Source organism: Chelonoidis abingdonii, chromosome 11 (genome assembly GCF_003597395.2).
Source record: "Chelonoidis abingdonii isolate Lonesome George chromosome 11, CheloAbing_2.0, whole genome shotgun sequence".
NCBI classification, from domain to species: Eukaryota; Metazoa; Chordata; order Testudines; family Testudinidae; genus Chelonoidis; species Chelonoidis abingdonii.
The window spans coordinates 46298290-46320799 of record NC_133779.1 but is presented as its reverse complement, the minus strand read 5'-3'; the positions used below and the strand labels follow the sequence as shown (position 1 = coordinate 46320799).

Sequence of the window (22510 nt, the reverse complement as noted above, 5' to 3'; positions counted from 1 at the left end):
ACACTGGATTCAAAGTCAGTTCTGTGATCCATAGAGTGAGGCAGTCCTGCAGCCTAGCCTTTGGGTACGGCTGTACCTTTTAATTTCTTTCTTGTTGACACCGGCCTTGTGGCGGCCTGTTCCCTAGACTGGGGTTGCTGTTATAACCCATGCTAGTGGCAAGGCCATATACAGAGGTATATGGGTCTGTAGCTTCTCCCAAGCTAATGGACCTGGCTGGAGAGGCGCATGACGTTCAAATGGGTCACGCTATGTAACATACATATATGTTGTCTCCTGGTTTAGGGATCACGGAATCATCCGTACTCTGGACCTGCCTATTTATGTCACCCGCGTGAAGGGGAACAACGTGTACTGTCTAGACAGGGAATGCCGACCCAGGGTCCTCACCATTGACCCCACGGAGTTCAAGTTCAAGCTGGCGCTGATCAACAGGAAGTATGATGAGGTGAGGGGCCAGGGCATGGCATCTTTCCACGATCTGGTGCCATAGGATAATGCCTGCCATGTGGCATTCTCAATTCCTCTGCCTGGCTGCCTCCCTCCTAGGTGTTGCACATGGTGAGGAACGCCAAGCTGGTGGGCCAGTCCATCATCGCCTACCTGCAGAAGAAGGGCTACCCCGAGGTGGCGCTGCATTTCGTAAAGGACGAGAAGACTCGGTTCAGCCTGGCACTGGAGTGCGGCAATATCGAGGTGAGAGACCAGCCTGCGCTGGGGCAGGGAAGGGGCTATCTGCATGGGTACCTCTCTCTGAATTGCTGCCTGTGCAGGTGGCAGGTTGTATGGTGTAGTCTTGGGGAAAGGCTCGTCTGCATTCTGGATAACGTTTGGTGGTCCAGGCACAGCCTCTAAAATTTTACAGTGAGGTCTCTGCTGGCCCTCATCATTAAGACTTGGTTTTCAGCCCCCAGGGTCTGCAGCTCTCTGCGAGCAATGGCCCATCTTAATCTAACAGAAGGTTGCTTGGAGCAGTGCATGATGGGGCCTGTTGTTTCCCCAGGCTGCACCTCTGTACTAAAAAGGAATGTTAAAAATCCATTTAATGTGAACTAACTGGAGGTCCCCGCTCTTGGGCACAAGGGTTGGTGGGCCTGTGGATCTGCAGTGAACTTAGCTAGACCAGAGTGTGATTGAAGGGACAGACCATATGGGGATCCTGAAGAGGAACCAAAATCAGATTGCAGCTTGTTTGGAGCTGTGGTTGAAAGTGATGGTAAAGTCCACGTGTGGGGAGTGGGCCAGGACAGAGTTGTGTCTGCTTTATTTTCTTATAATGCAGCTGGATCAGAGCTCCAGGGAGCAACTGTCTGTCACGGATATCTGAGAGTCTCAGAGTCTGTCTTTTTAATGTATCCTCATAACACCCTTGTGAGACAGGCAGTGCTGTTATCCCCATTGCACAGGTGGGAACTGAGGCACAGAGAGACTTGCCCAAGGTCACTCAGAACATCTTAGGTGGAACAGGTTGCTGAGCCCAGGTCTCCAGAGTCCCAGGCCAGCATCTGCTGGACCATCCTTCCATCCCTGCTCTTACATCTGTGCCCATGTCTGCCGGGTTCTGTTAGATCGCCCTGGAGGCAGCCAAGGCTCTGGACGACAAGAATTGCTGGGAGAAGCTGGGGGAGGTGGCCTTGCTGCAGGGAAACCATCAGATCGTGGAGATGTGCTACCAGCGCACCAAGAACTTTGACAGGCTCTCCTTCCTGTACCTCATCACGGGCAACCTGGAGAAGCTCCGCAAGATGATGAAGATAGGTGAGTCCCGGGGCAAAGGTTAGAACGTCGGCCCCTTGAGGCAGCAGTGGTCGTCTTGTTGTGTTCATACAGCACCTAGCACAGTGGGATCCTGGTCCGTGAATTGGGGGTTCCTTGATGTTGTTGCAATACAAATTAAGAATAATAATGAGAATTAATTAATAATTGAGCCAAGTGACTCCCTGAGAGAGGGGAGAAGGGACAGCTCCTAGAGGAGGCTGAGAACTGCAGAGGGGTGGTGACTGTTTCTATCTCCTCTGGTTTAGCTGAGATCCGTAAAGACATGAGTGGCCACTATCAGAACGCCCTGTACCTCGGAGATGTAGCAGAGAGGGTGAGGATCTTGAAGAACTGCGGGCAGAGTGAGTATTACAGTGGCAGTGTCTTATGCCGCTGCCCTGTGGGTTGAGGGACAGCGGGAAAGATCCAGTAAACGTCAATTCCTGCATCTTTGCTTTGCCTCCCACTTAAGTGTCCAGAACCACAGCTAAAGGGGGGCTAGGAAGAGCTTTAGCTGCTGCATCGCGGCTGGGTGTGACCCCACTGTATGGCTGTTCATTTGGGATCCTTGGATTGCAACACTTTCCCCATCTGCTTTTCAGCCAAGTTTCTCAAAGCATTTTCCAAATGTTAACCCTCGCAGTGCCCCCTGGAGGCAGCTCAGCATTATCGCCCTCACTTTGCAGACACAAATTGAGGCACAGAGACAGGATGTGTGTTATCTAAAGTCTCACAACAATTAGTGACAGAGCTACCAATAGTCCTGGGACACCCAATCACCTTCTTTGACCACTAGAAAACAGTCCATCCTTCTTTCTTGACCCACAGCTCCCTTCTGTGATGCCTGTGGGAGCTGATGGGCCCTATATGTGCTGCCAATCTTACCTTCATCTCAGCAAGGCCTGGTATAGGAAGTCTCCTGTCCTTCCAAAAGTTTGTGTGTATGGTATATGGAGTATCTGACACATTTTAAGTATCTTGTGTGACTCACTATTCACAGAATCTATGAATATGCCTCCAAACAGTCATCTTTTAAAGATGTTTTCCTTGGAATTGACTAAACTTGCTTGTAAAATTCATTCTGTGCAAACTCTGTGAAATTCAATACTTTACATTTACGCTGTCATGACATTTCTTAAAAAAAAAAAGATGATTTATGCAGGGCCCTACAGATGATGTATCCATCTGCCATATGTGTTATGTGCCTTTTCAGAGTCCCTGGCCTATCTCACAGCTGCAACTCATGGCTTGGATGAAGAAGCCGAGAGTCTGAAGGAGACGTTTGACCCAGAAAAGGAAACGGTTAGTTGATCAGCCGTTGCTTCCTGCCTGGTCACAGGCTCCACCCGGAAGAGGAGAGGATAGCAGTGGGAGTTAGCACCGGTGCTGATGAGGTCGAGGCTTTAGTTGACACCTCCCTGAAGGAAGGAGCCCCCTCTCCAGCCAGGGCTGAGACCAGCACCTGGCATTACATGGAGGGGAGGCTAAGCCGAGGAATTTCTTTTCATGATCTGTAGTTCTGGATCTCTCTCTTTTCAGATTCCAGACATTGACCCCAATGCAAAGCTGCTCCAGCCCCCTGCTGCTATCATGCCTCTGGACACTAACTGGCCATTGCTCACTGTCTCCAAGGGATTCTTTGAAGGAACAATTGCTAGCAAAGGTAGCATTGCGTACTTGGGAACTGTTGTGTTAATATAGATGGACTGGGCCCAAATAGTCAAAGTGTGAACAGGACACAGTCACTGTCCAATATTAAATGGGGTTAAACAAGGTCTGGGGTTTGCTATACGGACCTCAGCTTGCTTAGTGCCATGGCAGACACGTTATTAAAAATTCTTGTAACTTTGTATTGAAGATTCGGAAAAGAGTTAAAGCCTTGGAAATTAACAGAATTAAGTGAGGCTTTCCCCTTAGCTGGAGAGAGGTTTTAGAAAGAAACCCCATTTGACAGTCTCTGAGATGGTGTTAAAGGTGGTAATAACTGTCCTTTTGGGGAAGAGAGAAGTTAGTTGAGATGGGCTGGGGTTGTCATTGTTGATGCTGTTGAAGTCTGATCCTGATTCCTAAAAGACAAGACAAAAATGCTAGAGGGGAAAAAAGAGAAAAGAACAGCAAAGATAGAAAATGCAGCATCTGTCTCTAGTATTGACTTGGACTTGCAACCTCACTGCTGGAAAACACAGGAACAGCACATGGTCTTATGTCACTCTGAGATCTAGCAAACTTGTATCAGCACGAGGCTGTTTAGGCGTTGCTATTATCTGCTTCTCTGGTCACAAGCAGTGCTGCAAAATATGCAGTCTTGGCCAGCAAAGCCAGATTCTTATCAGACAGAAGGAAAAAGGAGAGAGATAGGAAAGAGAAGAAATCAGGTAGGGAAGGGTAGGAAAAGGATGTATTTGTGGAGGGGAAGAGAGAGTTTCCCATCCCAGGTGGTCTTTGGGATTTAGAGGGTGGCAGTGTCAGAGAGTGAGCCTGATGGCCTGGTCTGGTCAAGACATATCTCAGGATTAGCACAGAGAAGGTCCAGGTCCCTCCTTCCCCTTCTCTCATCTTTCAGCCAGCCAGCACTGTGGTAGCAGCTTTCCTCCCAAAGTCTTTTTTTGTCAGGACCCCAAAAGGGAGCAGTAGTGGAATAGCCCATCCCTTCATATTTTGTCCACCCTTTAGGTCTCATTTCCAACGCATCCATTTTGATTAATTGATTTCCGGTCTCTCGCTGTCCTTGGTTACCAGGCGTGATCTTCACACAGTCCAGGAATTATATCGGGGGCCTTTTTAGTTTGGCCTGTTTCAGTCTGTCTGTCTGGCTTTTGCACCGTTTCCCATCAACATTTGCTGTGATGGGTTATTGTGACTTCTTACGAATTTTCATTCACTTTCATCATCGGGGTAAATTTACAGGCCCAATTAATTGCCGCAGAACCGACTGTAATTGTGCTGGGCTAGGCATGCTTTAATTCTCTCTCGTGACTCCAGTAGCCCAGCTGTTAAACCTCCGGCTTCTCATGCAGGCTGGTACCCCGTTAAAGATGACATTTATACCATTCCCAGGAAATCCCCTGGATGCAATTCACCTAGGCTTCAAATGTCTTTGGCCTTTAATGCGGCACAGATCTGTGACAATAGGAGCTGGGCTGTGATGGGCCAGCGTAATGCCTGTTCTTCCTAATATCTGACCCTGTTGAAGGGGGGTGAATGAGTGATCCTGTCCCTTTCCCTAGGCAAAGGAGGGGCATTGGCTGCTGATATTGATATCGACGCTGTTGGCACCGAAGGCTGGGGAGAGGATGCTGAGTTGCAGCTGGATGAAGGTGAGAACATATGAGCAGCCTTTAATGCTGGGGTGTGTAGGGGGGGTCTCTCTTCTCTCCAGCAAAGTTCTGACTCTGGTTCTGTTGCAACGTGCAGATGGCTTTGTGGATGCCGGGGAAGGCTTTGGAGACGAAGCCCTTGGTAAGGGACAGGAGGAAGGAGGAGGATGGGAAGTTGAAGAGGATTTGGACCTTCCTCCTGAACTGGTAGGGAGCTGGGGGGATCAGGAGGTGATCTTGGGAGGAATTGGGAGCCTTAAGTAGCCGAGTTGCAGTGGGATGGGCGCTGGGAAAGCAGGAGAAGAATTGGAGGCCACACGAACACTATCTGGGTGGGATGTTTCTGCTGAAGTGATCAGCAGTGAAAGGGTTAATGTCAAGGGTTAAGTTGTTGTCACTGGCTCTGAAACCCAATGCCCCATTGTGATGTAGGGGGCAATTCACACTCTTGAGCTACTGTATCAGGCTGCCTGTAGGGTCACCACATGGCTTCACACTTTGTTCACACTGACCTCCCCTTCCCTCCCTGGCCTAGAAATCCATCTGTTCAAGGTGAAAGCCAAGATTCGGTGGCACTGGGCTCTGGTGATTGCGTCCTGATGACTGTTTGGCCTGTGAAATGCGTGGAGGGATGTCAGACTAGCCCGTGCCCCAGCTGTCCCCTTCTCGGCGGTTTCAGCCGAGGCCAAAGGTTGAATGGGCCACGGAGGCTAACCTCCCCCCTCTCTGTTTAGAAGTGATTCTTGAGGTTACGGCTGAAGCACATTAGCAGAGCAGCCCAGGGGTGAGCTTTCACTGTGCGGTGCTAGGCTGCAGAGCTGTCAGTCACCAGCACAGCATTGACTGACTAATCAGTGCCCCGTTTGCTCTCCTAGGATGTCCCTGCTGGCCCGGCAGGAGGAGTCGAGGATGGATTCTTTGTGCCACCCACCAAGGGCACCAGCCCAGCTCAGGTAACAGGACAAACCCACCATGGCTCGCTCTGAACCCTCCCTCGGGGAGCTGTCTTTCCCGGTCTGGTCCCTCCTGCTCACCTTCCTGCACTGGTTAATTATGAGCATCAGGAACTGGGGCTGCCTTGTTGGGAGAAGTGGCTGGAGCCCTGTTGCTGGTGTTCAATAGGGTAGGAATGTGTTGGGTAGCACTGGGCAGGCATGATCCCCCTGCCCCCCCCACACATAACAGCCCCTCTTGTAATGCATTTCCTCCTCTCCCTTAGGTCTGGTGTAATAATTCCCAGCTGCCTGTTGATCACATCCTGGGTGGTTCCTTTGAGACAGCCATGCGGGTAAGTTATGCCAGAGTCCCAGAGATCCCCTTTCCCCCTCCTGTTTGTGACCTCTTCCAGCAAGGGGTAGTCAGGCAGAAGGGTGTCAGCTGATATGGGGCGCTCAATGCAGATTATGCAGTAGTCTCATGCCCCATGCTGTTCAGTTTGAAGAGCAGTTACAGGTCCCTTCTCGGAGTGAGATGTTAATGAGGAGATGTGGCCAAGTCCCTCCCCAGCGCTCTGGGAGCTCCACCCCACTGCCTTCCTGTGACTGCCTAGCAATACTGGATTAACCTCACTAAGGAAGAGGAGAGTTTCTTGGCTAAAGCTCAGGGCGCCTGGGTTCTCTTTCAGTCTCTGTCGCAGACTCACTGTGTCTGCTCGGATAAGTCACTTCTCCTCCCTGTGCTTCAGGTTCCCCAGGTACAAAGGAGAAGTTCTAATAGGCTGGGGGGCTAATGTCTGCGCAGGATGAGATCCCCGTCTAGGCTGTGGGTGGGGTTGGAGCTGCTCCTACACAGTGACCAGCCAATCAGTGTGGTGCTTCCCTTCTTTCTCTCCAGCTCCTCCACGACCAGGTGGGAGTGACTAATTTTGGCCCCTACAAGCAGCTGTTCCTGCAGACCTATGCCCGGGGCCGCACCACCTACCAAGCACTTCCCTGCCTGCCCGCCATGTATGGATATCCACATCGCAACTGGTGAGCAGCCGGGCGGAATCCAGCTTCTCCCCTCAGGCCTCTCCGCCATTTCCCCTGACTCTTCCCTGGATGCTGCTGGTTGGAGGGGTGGCAGTTATATTACCTGCCGGTTAGCTCCCAATGTGTGAGTCATGTTCAAACACAAAACAGGCCCCACCCACTCCCTGCCTGGTGTCACTTTCCTTTTCCCCTGACGTAAACAAGCACATTTTAAATAGTTTTTTAAACGGCTCAGTGTTAATCAATGGATCTTGAGCGGGTCTGGGACCAGCCCCTCTGTTGATAGCACAAGTTCTAGGGAGAATTCCATCGTGGGGCCGTTTTCTGATGACGGGAAGGACTTTGTCACCCAGCTCCCTTTGTTCAAGCTTAAACAAAGTGAGGCAGGTGAGGTTAGCGCTCCCTTGCCACGTGCTGCTGGTTTCTTCTGGCTGAGCTAGCCTGGAACTTTGGGCATCTGTAGGGGTAGCTGAGGCAGTATGGGATAGTGACCCAGATTTTCCCAGTATGCACCAGTCAGGCAGCAGGGGAGGCTTGGAGACCCCCTCTGTGGTTGCCACACAGCTGTGATGGCCAAGGAGCTGCAGTGTGGACCTAGTTCATTCAGCCAGGCCAATGTGTCACTGACTGGTTGTCGTGCAGAATGCCCCCCCGTCCCCCGCTTCCCCCCAATCTCCTCCAGGGTCCAGCTGGCCTCCTGGTTCCCAGTTTCTCACTGAAGCTCTCGCCCCTTCCCGCACCTCCAGGAAGGATGCCGGGTTGAAGAATGCCCTCCCGGTCGTCGGCTTGAAGCTCAACGACCTGATCCAGCGCCTGCAAGTCTGCTACCAGTTCACCACGGCTGGCAAGTTCGAGGAGGCGGTGGAGAAGTTCCGTGCCATCCTGCTGAGTGTGCCGCTGCTGGTGGTGGATAACAAGCAGGAGATCGCTGAGGTGAGAGGCACCTCTCTCCCGGCTCCCATTCCACTCCCTCTCAGGGGCCTCAGGTGAATGGTGCCTGACTCTCTCTGTCTCCTCGTCACAGGCCCAGCAGCTGATTGCCATCTGCCGAGAGTACATTGTGGGGCTGTCAATGGAGATCGAGAGGAAGAAGCTCCCCAAAGAGACCCTGGAGCAGCAGAAACGCACCTGCGAGGTACATACACTGCACTGCATTCTAGTTATCATGGTCAGGACTCCTAGGCTCTGTTCTTGGCTCTGGGAGGGAATGGGCTAGTGGTGATAGGAGACTGGGAATCCTGAATTCAATGCCCAGTTCCTCTTGCGGATTCCCCAGGTGGCCTGGGGCGAGTCACCGGGCCTCAGTTTCCCTATCTGTGAAGCAGGCCTTATACTAACCCGCCTCCCACACCATCAACAGCACTGATTGTCAGCCTGAGGCTGGCTTGTCCCTCTGCAGCTCCACCCCACTGGATTTGTCCTGCTCCCTCTAGCAGCCAGACTGCATTGTGCTAGGGCGGGTCACCTCCCAAGATGCAACTCTCTCTTTGCTCCAAGAGGTAATTGGCAAACGGTGCCCCCTAGTGATAGTGTTTTCTCTCCCCGGCTTCCCCCAACGCAGATGGCAGCCTACTTCACCCACTCCAACCTGCAGCCCGTCCACATGATTCTTGTGCTGCGCACCGCTCTCAATCTCTTCTTTAAGCTCAAAAACTTCAAGACAGCTGCCACATTTGCTCGCCGGCTCCTGGAGCTGGGCCCCAAGCCCGAAGTGTCACAGCAGGTAAGTGTGCAGGGCACAGTGAGGGGGGACTGGGTCCTCGTGTGCTCAGGTCCCTTCACTCCCCAGGGGACCAGGCTGAGCAAGGCAAAGGTGGGCAGGGGAGGCTGTGCAGTGGGAAGCAGTGAGCTTGGGCTTGGGGCAGGTGTCTCAGCTGGGGCGGTGGAGATGTATGTCTCAGGCAGGCAGGCTGTGCTGGGAGGGAAGGATGTTTTCTGGCCCTAAAGGCTGCGTGGGGTTTCCTGGTGTGTAAAGCAGAGAGATGTCGTCAGGTTGGAGTCGTTCCGTATTCCAAAGCTCGTTCCCTGCGTGCTCCGCTGCTGGCTTCCCATTCTCCACTAATGCTTTCCCTTCCCTCCCTAGACACGCAAGATCCTGTCCGCCTGCGAGAAGAACCCCACTGACACCTATCAGCTGAACTACGACATGCACAACCCCTTCGACATCTGCGCCGCCTCCTACCGGCCCATCTACCGCGGCAAGCCGGTGGAGAAGTGCCCACTCAGCGGTGCCTGCTACTGCCCTGAGTTCCGGGGACAGATCTGTCGAGTCACCACGGTAAGGGCACTGCATGTGGTGGCAGCTCCTTCTCCCCCACCTCTGGTCCTTGTCTCCTTCTGACGAATTCTCCCTGCCTAATGCTGTCTGTAAATATTTTCCTTGAGTCTTGGCAGGAGGGAACATCAGTGGTTCAGGCCTCGGGATTGAAATATCAAGAATCTCTGGAATCCCAGGTTCTTATCCTAGCAGGTTCAACTCAGCCCTTCATCCTTCCCAGGGCAGGTGGGGGCCTGATGAGACCTTTATCACCCAGCTCCCGTTTGCTCTGCGAGGGTTGTAATGACTGTCTGGCACTTGAAGAGCCGGTGTCTGCCCTGGTGTCTGTCCCAAACACGCCACCCCACTTGTACTCCATGCCGCCGGCCCCCTCCACTTTGGAGTGGTGCAGTGTGTATAAAGTTGGGGAAGTGCTGACAGCTCCTTGGGGATGAGGACTGTGCAGGGTGGCTGGTGCTGCAGTGAAATCCCCTCGCTAACAGGTCGCATGGGTTACCCTGAGCTGAGTGGGTGTGTCCCCTGATTAGGAGGCAAAGCCCTGCAGTGTGTCCCTGCCGCTCGCAGTCTGTGGCTCCTTCAGATCACGGACAGACACAGGATGGGTTGAGCTTAGTCTTGGTGCATCATAGGAGCGTGTGAACACAAGTGCCTGGAGTGCTGACAGGAGAGCGCCCATTTGTCTCCGGGGAGTGACTTGAGCAGCCCAGGGTGTGCGTGCGCCTGCCTCAGCTACCAGCTGGGCAGTTGATCTTTCTTTTCATTGAGAGACCTTTCAGAATAGCAACGGCAGCAGCACGTCCTACAAATCAAAGCACAACTGGGTCTGGCCTTCCTTGAGCCCTGCAGGTTGCTCTGGACTGAGCCTCCTGCTCAGTACTTCATTTTAAAATGCTGGTGGTTCTTCTATTGCAGCTGTCGTCCGGGGCAGGCCAGGAGAACTGCGCCCGCAGTTCTTTGTAATGCACATAGGGCTGGATCCTGGTCCTGCTGATTCCATTTGGACTAGGATTCTGGGCTATAGGAGGAGGCTGGGTGGCACAAAGCTGCTTGTGGCTGAGATGAGGTTCTCAAGCTGTCTCTGTCCACCCCAGCACAGTCGGTCCCTGCAATGTGTACTGGTAGAAGCTATCTGTGCCGGGAACCCCAAGCTTGTGTTGCTGTTAACCATTAACCACCTCCCTTTTGTTCGCCAGGTGACAGAGATTGGCAAAGACGTCATTGGGCTGCGAATCAGCCCACTTCAGTTCCGCTAAGGCCCTGCCCCAGGCTGGGGAGACGGGAACTTCCAGCTTCCCTCTGTTTAGACCCTCAGTCCTGCGACCCTGAAACCTTCATCTTGCTTCTGCTTCTCCCTCCCTTCATTCCAGCTCCTAATCGAACCACTGCCCCTGGATCGTTTGCACCATTGCTGTTAAGTATGCAGTCGGTGAGAGCTGCACTTCCCTCCCACGCCACAGTTGGCAAGCTGTGGTGAAACCCCCGCCCCCTCCCCTGAGCCCAACAAGTAATAACATGGGATCCTGTCATAAGGTGCAGTTCATGTGTTAACTGGAGGCAGCATCGCCCTCATCAGAAGAGAACGTTCCCTCTGCCCAAGAGCCTTTGTTGTGACCAGAGCTAGACACCCCCCCCACATTTACTTCTCCAGTCACAGATTCCATCCCCCCTGGACAGGGATGCAAGAACCCAGCTTGGGGAGCAGGAAAACAGCCTGGTTCAAGTCCAGCATGGCCCTGTGTAGAAGCGAGAGTTTGTCCTACGGGCAGTCAAGTCCTGATCCAAGGAGGCTCATGGGCTTCGTGTCCCTTCCCTGACGGGAGCAGGAAAGTGGTTTGGAATCCCAGCGCTTTGGTTGATTTTTGTCCTTAGCAGCTTTCCCAACATTGGCTCCTTTTTCATGTTAATAAAATGAATTAACCGACCGGACTCCCCCTTTCACTGGTTCAGCTGTTCTGACAGAGCCTACAATGGGCCAGTTGTTCCAGCTTACTTTGTGGAGTGATGTAAGCAGGTGGAGCTGCACTTCTCTTTACTCCTGTGGGCTTTAAAGGGACAGTCGTGCTCATAAAGCAATGAGGCTTTGCTTTAGAGAGAGCAGAACTCCTGATTCACTGAGAAATACGGAAGATTTTCCCATAAGAAATGGCCCCTTCCCCAGGCCTAGTTGCTTCTGGTGTTTGCCCTGAACAGGGTCTAATGACCTGCAGGGACAGGGTAGGGAATACGGCTCAGTGACAGCCTTGCAGCTTGAAGATCAAGAGGAAAAAGCATCTGTGAAGGGCCAAGTTGGGCTTATTTAATGTGCGGGGAATGAGGCATGGAAAACTGACTTCTAGGTCAGACAGAAGTTCTGGGCTTGACCCACTGGGTGAGGTTCTCTGTGCTGTGCAGGAGCTCCCATGGTCAGAATGGTGCCTTTCCCATTTTGTTTTTAATATTGATTTTGGGTGTGTCTACACATGAAAATTAATACAGACTCTAAGGGAGAGTGAATTCGAAGCAGATTATTCCTGATGAACTCCAGGTGTTGGTGCTCTTGTTCCAGAATGTATCAGGAATAGCTCTTTTGGAATAACCCCCTTTAAGGCCAGAAAGGGAGTGTTATGATAACCTAAGGTGTCCTCTTTCCAACCTGCTCGGAGAAGCTGCTAACCATACTTACATCTCTTCAGAGACAGCAGCTGCTCCCTACCCCAGCCACTGGTGCCCTTGAGAGAGGATGGGCAAAGCCCTGCATGGCATATCCTCCCTCACTTGCTCTAAATCTGTGTGTGCTAGTTATAGTGATTGAGCTCCTTGAGTCTATCTACTTAGTGTAACAGAGAAAAGGTGAAGGAGTGACATGATCGCAAGCTAGAAGTACCCTCGGGGAGCAAATATTTAATAAACGAGCTCTTCAGTCTAGAGAGAAAGGTCTGACATGAGCCAATGGCTGGAAGTGGAAGCTAGACAACTTCAGACTGGAACTAAGGCATAAATTATTAAGTGTGAGTAATTAACCAGTGGAACAATTAACAAAGGGTGGTGGCAGAGTCACTATTACTGACCATTTTTAAATCAGGGTTGGATGTTTTTCTAGAAGTTCTGCCCTAGGAATTATTTTGGGGGAAGTTCTCTGCCCTGTGGTCACACTTAAGCCATTACAGTGGTCGCCTCCGGCCTCAATATCTGACATCAGCGAGGCCTTGTTCCCAAAACCAAGCTGCGAAATGGGCCAGCACACGTGTGGAGCAGGTTGCATTTCCAGGTTCTGAGCTATTGTAACCTCTATTCCGGACAGTTTGAACAGGAAGTGTAAGATTGCCAATGTCACTCAAGAGTCAAGCCTGGAACATTTCTACCAGTGGGGGGGGGAGTCTCCCCCAGGACAATGCCACCTGATGCCCTAGCACATTTCCATGTGCTCGAGGACACCCGACCCTGAGTTTGTGACTTCCAGCTAGCGGGGAGGGGGGCGGGGGGGTGGATCTCCATGCTAGGGTGTGGCTCTCTCTAATCGCAGGCATTTCCCTCGCCTGAGAAGGCCATGTATTGTTCAGATTCTCACCCTCACTTTTCAGGGTCCCTGCTCTGTTAACAGCCCTGTTCTCCCAGCTCAGGCCTGGAGCCAGCCCGAGTCTCAGTGTTGCTGATCTGATTTCAGCACCACTAGGGGGTGCTTCATTGATCCAATCTCAAGCATTTAGTGACTATCCCTTATGAGTAGGCGAGTTATGCCCCCAACCCCTTTGCAACCCTCAATGTTAGTTTCCTGACCCTGTAGCTGCTGCGTTTTGCACTGATCTTGCCCTTTAACATTACACATTTGCCCTCCCCCCAGACCTGCCCATTCCTTTGTTTAAAAAAGTCCAATGCAATGATCATAAAATCCCTAAAATAATTCTCAGAATTTGGATTTTTACAGTGCTCATTCATGTATAGAGCTCACAGCACTTGACAAAAAGTGGATAATTAGCATTATCCCCCTGCTGTACAGGTGGGGAAACTGAGGCAGAGAGGGGTGACATCACATCCCAAAGAGCAGTGGCACAGCAGGAATGAGACCCAGCAGTCCTGGCTCCCAGTTTGCTGGTCAAACTACTGGAGCTATGCTAGTCCCTTGCCCCACATCCCCCCAACTTTTTGAGATTAAAAAAAAAACTGAGTAGGAATTTTTATACCATTATTTTACTGATACAAAAGCAATGGGAGCCCCCTCCATCCACACACACACACAGACGCTGGGGGCAGGTCTGCAGCTGACCGTTGGTCTTGCACAGGGTGCATGGGGAATGTTTGCTAGGCTGTAGGAGTGGGTTGGGAGGGGTCACAGTTTCTTGGCCTGGGGGTGACCTGGGGGAGCCTGCACGCACAGTGCAACGTGGCAAGCCTGCGCGATGCCCCCAATGAGGTTCAGGAACTCCTGAAAGTCCAGCTGCCCGTCACAATTCAAGTCGAGCTTCTTCATCATCCGGTCCAGGACTCCTGGGTCCTTCTGGTTCTGTGGAAGGCCAAGAAGGGTTTTTACCAGTATCCCTGCTTGCAGTTACAAGGAGACCTATACTGTCGTATCTGGACACCCTTCGTGGAATTGTGGATCGAGATCCTACAACAAAATAGAGGGGGCGGACTCCCCAACCCCCTACAACCAGTGATGACAGTCCCCTGCACAGGTCGGTACCAGGGAGGTTAATCACCAGAGGGAGTCCGAGCCTAGACAGAGATGCATTTTGTATCCTGATCCGGTGGCAGAGAGTTCCAAAGGCCGTGGCTCTTTCCTCTGCTCTTTCCTCCACCCTGCCCTCCCCCCTCCCCTGGTGGGCTCTGCCTGGGCGAGCGACAGCTGGAGATATGTGCTGTAATGGGGGAAAGGAAGCTGCACTTGGGGAAGGCACCAAAGGACAGCTGATTTCCATGCCACGTCTGCAGGCAAGAGCCCCTTTTCCCGCCCACCCGTGTCCCCGCCAGCGACTCAGCAGAGCTGCTGGGTTGTAACAGTGGCCGTAGCAGGAATCCCCCCACGGGCTGGGTGTCCCACCAGAGGGTGCGGCTCACCTTTGTGAAGGAAGCCAGCTCAGCATTCATGAAACTGAGGAACTCCCTCTTGGAGAGCGTGCAGTTGTCGCCTTCGCGCCCGGCGTAGCGCTGGAAGACGGCCAGCAGGGACTCAATGCAACGCTCTGTTTCCGTCGGGGACACGGGGATCTTCGACTGCAGCGATGAAAAACGCATCACTGATGAGATCCCCCATACACACACACTCCCAGTGGCAAACGCTTGGTGCTACCAGTGAGTCACTCTACCCTGTACAAACCCCTCCTGGCTCTGGCGCTTGCTTTGAATGTCGCCTTTAAAGGGAGCACGTAAATGGGAGGGGAGTCCAGTGGTTAGTCAAAGACAGAGCCAGAATGCCGGAGTTCTGATCTCACTTCCAGTAGTGTGGTCTAGTGGTTAAAGCAGGAGCCTGGAAGTCAGGACTCCTGGCTTCTTTCCCGCGCTCTGGGCAGGGACTATGGTCTAGGGGTTAGAACAGGGGAGTGGCAATCTGGACTCCTGGCTTCTATTCCTTGGGCCCCGAGGGATTGCGGGGTCTGAGGTTAGCACTAAGTGCTGCTGCTCAGGCTCTACTGGCTGCAGCCTTGTTACTTCCCCAGGCAGTCGGTTCCTCGGCACTTCCTGCTCCCTCAGACACGGATGGTGCAAGAGAGACCACAGAGGAGATGCAGCTGCCAGCCCAGTCTGGCGACTAACTGCCCATTGGACATGAGCGAACTGTTGCAAGTGTCTCCCTGCCGGCAGCAGGAACCTCCCGGCAGTGACGGAAAGAGTCCAGTGCAGGGAAGGGGGTGAATAGTGGGTGGGTTCTGGGTATAGGCCCAGCGACCAGTCCCCTCCAAGCTACAGTACGGCTGCCACCTGGGAACGGCTGGGTTGCCTTGCAGAGCTGGGTGTGTCTGCACTGAGGTTGTGCAAGAGAGATTCTTTGGAATAGACAGTCTCTGGTTTTTCACTGCCCTCGTTAATACTAACTGGCTTTGGCTTCCAATCACAGGGGAGAGTGGGGGAGAGAAAAATGCATTCCCCTTCCCCCTCCCTCCGCCCCCAACCCTTGTTTGTCATGGGAGAAATTCTGAGGGAAAAGAGAAAGGGCAGGATCCTGCAATGATTTCCATATCTCCTCCCTGCTCTGCACAATGCGGACAGGGGATACCTGTGAGACAGGACAGTGAGAGGGTGAAAGGCAGGACTGGCTGGCTTGAGGGGGAAGGGGTGGTGAGTGGGTGACAGGGCCTTCCCCTCAAGGGGGCACTGCTTCGTACCTTGTGCCAGGGCAGCGGGCAGGATGGCTGGGTCAGGGGATCAGCTCCGTAAGAGATGCTGCTTCCAGCCCGGCCCCAGGGCAGGGGCCTGGGCTAGGGAATGGGGGTTCATCTCTGGGGGCCTCACTTCCAACCCAGCCCCAGGGCAGGGGGCCAGGCTGACTCATGTGCATCAGAGAATATCAGCTGGGGCCTCTTTCCTTGGGGGCACCAGTTCCAGTCGGACTTTGGTTACGGTGGTGGGCGAATGGGACCAGGGCTCCGAGGAGACGATGCCTCCTACCTCTAGGGAATGACTGGGCCGTGCAGCTTCCCCTCCCCTCCCCTCATGGGCCTGGCTGGGGGCCCTCCAGAGCAGAGCTGGCCCCCCTCGAAGGAGGCTGCATCTGCGGGAAGGGGCAGCGCTGCACCAGCACCGATCCTGTACTGGGGGAAAGGGGGGAGCCGTGCTGCCCCCTTCTGGCCTTGCCCAGGGCTCGCTCATTGCCAGCCCCTCTCAGCTGGTGAGCAGGAGCCCCCAGCAAGCCGCCACCAAGGTGCTAAGGCGAGGGAGGGAAGGGGGGAGCCGGGGAGGCCGGGAAGAGGAAAAGGCAGCTGGGTGACTCAGGGACAGGAAAGCGCTGAGCAGGGCCTGAGCTATGTGGGAGGAACCAAGGAAAGGGGAGCGGGTGTCTTCCCCCCCACTCCATAGTTTCCCCTGGGGAAATCACTTGCCCTATCCTCCCTGTTGTTGAATTTAGCCTTTTTTGGTGGTGTGGGATAGGAAACATGTCCCGCCCCTGCTTCCTTAACCCCAAACCCAGCTGCGTAATATCCTCCTGTGTGGGGCCAGCTCTGCCCAGAGGCCCTGAGGATCTGGGTCCCGACGGCAGGGGCTGGCCCCCGTGCTGTGGGGACCAGAGCAGCTGAAACACCCTGTGCCCGGGCTGGAGAGCTGAGGAGGGGAGGAGAAAGAGCTGGGCAGAGGGGTGCGTTTGGGGAGAGAGAGGCAGGCAGGAGGGGAAGAGAGTGAGATCATAGCCACAGATCTGCTCCTCCTCCCAACGGGCCTGCCCAGAGAAGGCTGGAGCCCTGATCCATCACGTTAGCTGGGGCCCCACCCAGAGGTGCTGGACGAGGGGTGCTGCACCCTCTGGCTTGACGTGGTTTCCATCACATACAGGCTTTACAGTTTGGTTCCATGGCTCCCAGCACCTCCCCCCCCAACACACACACTGTCCCAGCCCCCTGCCCCCCCTCTCCTTTCACCCTTTCCAGGCCTTTGGGGGGCTGACCTCAGCACTCTGCGCCCCCTTCCCTTTCACTCTTTCCAGGCTTTTGGGTGGGTCTGAGTTCAGCACCCCGCCCCCCTTTCACGCCTTCCAGGTCTTTGGGGGTGGGGGTGGGGATGAGCTCAGCACCCCCGCTCCCCTTTCACGCCTTCCAGGTCTTTGGGGGGGGGATGAGCTCAGCACCCCACCCCCCTCTCCCCTTTCACCCCTTCCAGGTCTTTGGGAGGGTTGAGCTCAGCACCCCGCCCCCCTCTCAGGCCTTGGGGGGGATCTGAGCTCAGCCCCCCCATTGCCAGTCCTGTGTGCATCTGACATGCTAAAAACTCCGGGGGCGCTTTCCCGGGCTCCCCTGGGGCCGGGGCCTGCCGCCCCCCCGCTCTTCCCAGGGAGTTTATAACTCGGCCGGGGGCTGCTCCCCCCTGCCTGGGCGGAAAACTCCGCCGTTGTTTTCCCCAGCAAGTGCCGCTGCCTGGCCCCCGTGCTGGGGGGTCCGAGCCGAGCCCCCCACCCCGGGGACCCCCCCACTCACCATGGCTGCAGCAGAGGCGCGGAGCGCAGCAAGGATCAGACTCTGGGGCTCTCTGAGCCTGGCCCAGCCCCGGCCACCGCCCTTGGCAGCCCGGCCCCTCCCGCCTGCTTGGGCGGAGGCTCCGCCCGGCTAACGGCGGATCCGGACTTGCCAGGTTTGTTCGGTGCAGCGGAGCAAACATCCCACTTCGAGAACGTGCCCTGGGCCGAACCTTCGCTCTGGGCTGTTTGCTCCCCCGGCCCCCGCTTTCCTTTAGTTCTTTTCTTGCTTTCAACTCGCTTTCCTCTTTCTCTCCTCCGAGTTTTCCCTTCTGCGCTGCACAGACGCGGGGGCGGGGGGACTCTGCTAAGCTGCTGAACGGGTGGGAACCTCTGCTTGCCCACAGGCCTGTGGCTACTGTAAACAAACCCATAGCCCCTGGGGCCAGATCCTCAAAGGTGTTTAGGCTCCTAACTCCCATGAATTTCAATCCACGAAAGTACTTTGGCTCCTAACTCCCATGAATTTCAATCTACGAAAGTATTTAGGCTCCTAACTCCCATGAATTTCAATCCACGAAAGTATTTAGGCTCCTAACTCCCATGAATTTCAATCCATGAAAGTATTTAGCCTCCTAACTCCCATGAATTTCAATCCACAAAGATATTTAGGTTCCTAACTCCCATGAATTGCAATGGGAGTTGGGAGCCTAAATACCTCTGTGGATCTGGGCCTTAGTCTCCGTGCTGCAGGTTGAGGGCACTTGGACATTCAGTGCATCAAGTGGGCTAGAATCCAGACCCTCCAGCTCCAAAAGCCCAGGCCTCTGCTCTGTTAGCTGAAGGGGACTCCCCCTCAGCTGTAGGCAGTGTAAGGCTGCTGACACACAGACAAGCAATAGTGCTTCTAAGCAGCAGAAGGCAGTGATTGCACATGCCCCAGCTGATTACACTACTTACCTGAGTCTCAGAAGAGTTAATAACTCAATGCAATATCATTTTTGCTGAGGCCTACCTGGGCTTCTGCAAGGGGAACAGGAAGAAAGTCCTCAGTGCAGACGGAGCTGTTCCCTGTAATAGAGCTGTATCTGACTGAAGACACCCTGGGACTGTGGCATAAACAAATGCATCGCCTGTAACTTCAGTGGGGTGGCCTGGGTGTAACTGCTGTCAGGACATGGCCTGATGGGCTAGGCACTGCACAGACATCCCCGGCCACAAAGAGCTTCCAGCCTAAAGAGACATGGGGGGGAGGGGAAACGGAGGCACACAGCTGGAAGCGACTTGGCCCAAGGTCACACAGTAGGTCAATGGAAGAATGGGGATTAGAGCCCCGCTCTCCTGAATTCTAATCCACTACCTGAGCTGCTACACCATGGTATGAGCCCTGCTGACCCCAGTTCTAGCCAGGGTGGGGGGCAGAGCTGAGCATGAGAACCATACTGGGTCAGACCAATGGTCTGTATAGCCCTGATTCAGGCAGTGACAGTGGCCAGTGCCAGGTGATTCAAAGGGAATGAACAGAACGGGGCAATTATCAAGTGATCCATCCCCTGGCAGTCAGAGGCTTAGGGACACTCAGAGAATGGGGTTGCATCCCTGACCATATGGGCTAATAGCCATTGATGGATCTATCCACCAGGAACTTATCTAGTTCTTTTCTTTAACTCAGTTATACTTTTAGCTTTCACAACATCCTCTGGCAATGAGTTCCACAGGTCAACTGCATGTTGTGTGAAGAAGCATTTCCTATTGTTTATTTTAAATCTGCGTGGTCAGAGTTGTCACCAGTGCTGGTGCTGTGATGCTCAGTCTTCTCTCTCACTGGCTTCCAGAAATGGCCTCGCTGCCCTGACTTGGATTATGGGAGTTATACCTGCTCTGCAAGCTGCCTCTGCCCATGCCAGCTCTCCAGCCGCTCCCTGTCCTTGGCACGGAGCTGCTGGCTCATATTGCTGACTCCACGTGGCAGCATCTCACCTGCCAGCTTCTCTTCCCCCTTTTTATCTCACTCAGGGGAAAATCAGTTCACCCCTGTGCAGAGGACCCAGCACTAGGCCCATACACCATTTATCGCCCTCACAGCAGGGCATAGGAGAGGTCTGGTCTCTCTGCACGAGGGTGAATTGCTGCCCGAACGAGTTCCATTCTCCTAGCCCTGCAGAAGCTTTAAATAGGTTTCCTGTATAGCTTGCTCAAGGATTCTTGCAAGAATGTACCCCGGCCGTGCCACCACTTTTCAGGGATTGCCCAAGTTACTGCCACCCACAGCTGAGTCTGTCTCTGTAGCTTCCTAGCAATCAGACAATCTGCCTCACCTGCTGTTTCTCAGCTGGTATCAAACCAAGCTGGGAGAGGGCAGATCAGGGAATTTCTGCTCGTGATACACTCAATGGGCCTGATTCTCCACTCTCTTATCCTAGTGTCAATCAGCTGTTAATTCCCCTGAAGTCAGCGGGGCCACAGGCTTCTCTGCTGCTGTAGATTGGCTCAGTGGAATCATGCCGGATTATGTCAGCAGCGGATCTGTCCCAGTGGAGTTTCCATTCGTGTAAATGAGAGGAGAATCTAGCCCATTGACTTGTCTGCAGTGAAAACTACCCCAGCCTGTATGGGTTTAGTTTTCTGGTTCACTGAGCAAACCACAAGAGACACTCAGATCACTGCGGACAGCTAAGCAATTCTAGCCTGAGCGGCAGTCTGTCTGAAAATGGTAAGCGCTGTTGTCCAAGTCGCTGGTTAAAATGCCGCAGTGCTAAATCTGATTTCCCGGCCTGTGATCGGTAAATGTCAGAGCGAGAAACTTTATAAGAAACACATTTTATTTGCATCCAGGCAGCTTCTGCACAGTGCAGCAGCTTGTAAGTCTGCATTCCTCCGCCATACAAATCAACGTGGAGGTTTTGATTTCTTCAAACACAGCATCTAGATAATCAGAGCCAGGTTTTCCAGATTTCTCAGCTCCCAGTTAGGCAGCAGAACAAAGCAGCCGGCTTTTGAAAAGTATTTGGCACTCCCTGAGAACAAGGTGGGTGTGTGGGTGGAAGGGAGGGTCTGCCGTTGTTCTCAATGAGAGCTGTTAGCTGCATATTTCTCTGGAAAATCTGGCCCTAAAACTAGGCCCAAAGCAGAGCTGGATGAAAATTTTTCGTGAAATTTTTTTGTGATGCAAAATAGCTTTTTAACTAAATGGAAATTTCCATGGGCAGGGGGTAGGGTGACCAGATAGCAAGTGTGGAAAATTGGGGCGGGTCTGGGAGGTAATAGGAGCCCATATAAAAAAAAGCCCCAAATATCAGGACTGTCCCTATAAAATCGGGACATTTGGTCACCCTAGCGGGGAAGGAGGAAGTGTTTTAATCAAATATTGGGGAATTTTTTTCCCTTTCCCAAAGTATCTGGGGGGAAATTTCTCTTCCAGAATCTTTTTTTCCATCAAATTTTGCCAAAAAACTGGAACCTGAAAAATTCTCTGAAAAATGTCAGTGTGTAGGAAAACTGAGTGGAAAGCCATGTTCCTTGGGGGAGCTTTTCAAAACCACTCGCCCTTGGGCTCCCAAATCACTTAGACAGTTTTTAAAATTCCACTTTTTGTGTCCCACCTAAAGGCAAAATCAGAACTAGCTGGGTTTGGACATTTCTTTTTTCTCTGCTACAAGACCAAATCCCAAGGCAGGAGAGATTCAGGTCAAGTCTTATCTGAAATACCAGAGTTTGAAAGGGATGCTTTACAAATGGTTCTGTGTTTGGTCAGTGTACTGTGTATGAGGATGTTTCCGGACAGGCCATCTGTGTGGACATATGTTTATCATCAAGATACACAACGGTCATATTATATGTAACAACATCATCCCTTAGTGCATCCCACAGCATGTCAGTATCAGGCAAGAACCTGATAACTCAAGCTTTGTCCCACTGCATCAGAGCACTGCTCCACCACTTCCCATATCCTGCCTCTGGCAGGGCCAGTACCTGACACTTTAGAGGAATCATAGAATCACAGAACTGGAAGGGACCTCACGAGGTCAGCTAGTCCAGTCCCCTGCGCTCATGGCAGGACTAAGTATTATCTAGACCATCTCTGACAGAGGTGTGTCCAACCTGCTCTTAAAAATCCCCAATGATGGCAATTCCACAACCTCCCTGGGCAATTTATTCCAGTGCTTAACCACCTTGACAGTTAGGGAGTTTTTCCTAATGTCCAATCTAAACCTCCCTTGCTGCAATTTAAGCCCCTTTCTCCTTGTCCTGTCCTCACAGGTTAAAAAGAACAATTTTTCTCCCTCTTCCTTATAATAAACTTCTATGTGCTTGAAAACTGTTATCATGTCCCCTCTCGGTCTTCTCTTCTCCAGACTAAACAAACCCAGTTTTTTTCAATCTTCCCTCATAAATCATGTTTTCTAGCCCTTTCATCATTTTTGTTGCTCTTTTCTGGACTTGCTCCAATTTGTCCACATCTTTTCTAAAATATGGCACCCAGAACTGGACATAATGCTCCAGCTGAGGCCTAATCAGCGCAGAATAGAGCAGAAGAATTACTTCTCGTGTCTTGCTTTCAACACTCCTGCTAATACAGCCCAGAATGATGTTCGCTTTTTTTGCAACAGCGTTACAGTGTTGACTTGTATTTAGCTTGTGATCCACTATGACCCCCAGATCCCTTTCCGCAGTGCTCCTTCCTAGGCAGCAGGGGCGGCTCCAGGCACCAGCACGCCAAAAGCATACCTGGGGTGGCAAGCCACAGGGGGCATTCTGCCAGTTGCCGCAAGGGCGGCAGGCAGGTTGCCTTCGGCGGCTTGCCTGTGGAGGGTCCACTGGTCCCATGGCTCCGGTGGACCTCCTGCAGGCATGCAGCCAAATCTGTGGGACTGGGGACCTCCCACAAGCAAGCCGCCGAAGGCAGCCTGCCTGCCGTGCTTGGGGCGGCAAAATACCTAGAGCCGCCCCTGCTAGGCAGTCATTGCCCATTTTGTAGTGGGCAGTTGAGTGTTCCTTCCTAAGCAGAGTACTTTGCATTTGTCCTTATTGAATTTCATCCTATTTACTTCAGACCATTTCTCCAGTTCGTCCAGATGATTTTGAATTTTAATCCTATCCTCCAAAGCAC

The 22510-nt window shown here is 52.9% G+C and overlaps 2 protein-coding genes across 2 annotated transcripts in view; one reads left to right on the top strand and one right to left on the bottom strand.

Moving 5' to 3' along the window:
- Positions 1 to 11245, top strand: part of COPA (COPI coat complex subunit alpha) — a 33281-nt gene extending 22036 nt beyond the window's left edge. Inside the window, exons 17-32 of the mRNA XM_032792036.2 lie at positions 286 to 448; positions 550 to 696; positions 1569 to 1758; positions 2025 to 2120; positions 2972 to 3060; positions 3298 to 3421; positions 4986 to 5075; positions 5173 to 5282; positions 5951 to 6028; positions 6295 to 6363; positions 6909 to 7045; positions 7792 to 7978; positions 8070 to 8180; positions 8607 to 8768; positions 9129 to 9323; positions 10517 to 11245. Coding sequence (XP_032647927.1) covers positions 286 to 448; positions 550 to 696; positions 1569 to 1758; positions 2025 to 2120; positions 2972 to 3060; positions 3298 to 3421; positions 4986 to 5075; positions 5173 to 5282; positions 5951 to 6028; positions 6295 to 6363; positions 6909 to 7045; positions 7792 to 7978; positions 8070 to 8180; positions 8607 to 8768; positions 9129 to 9323; positions 10517 to 10576 — 2008 coding nt within the window. The 3' untranslated portion in view covers positions 10577 to 11245. The remainder of the gene's footprint in view (positions 1 to 285; positions 449 to 549; positions 697 to 1568; positions 1759 to 2024; positions 2121 to 2971; positions 3061 to 3297; positions 3422 to 4985; positions 5076 to 5172; positions 5283 to 5950; positions 6029 to 6294; positions 6364 to 6908; positions 7046 to 7791; positions 7979 to 8069; positions 8181 to 8606; positions 8769 to 9128; positions 9324 to 10516) is intronic.
- A 2226-nt stretch (positions 11246 to 13471) lies between these two features.
- Positions 13472 to 17519, bottom strand: LOC116831778 (protein S100-A11-like). The gene is made up of 3 exons (XM_032792040.2): positions 17423 to 17519; positions 14358 to 14513; positions 13472 to 13803 (listed from the first exon to the last, which is right to left on the bottom strand). Exons 1-3 carry the CDS (start codon positions 17423 to 17425, stop codon positions 13630 to 13632), a joined length of 333 nt encoding a protein of 110 aa, XP_032647931.1. The 5' UTR covers positions 17426 to 17519; the 3' UTR covers positions 13472 to 13629.
- Positions 17520 to 22510: the final 4991 nt, after the last annotated feature.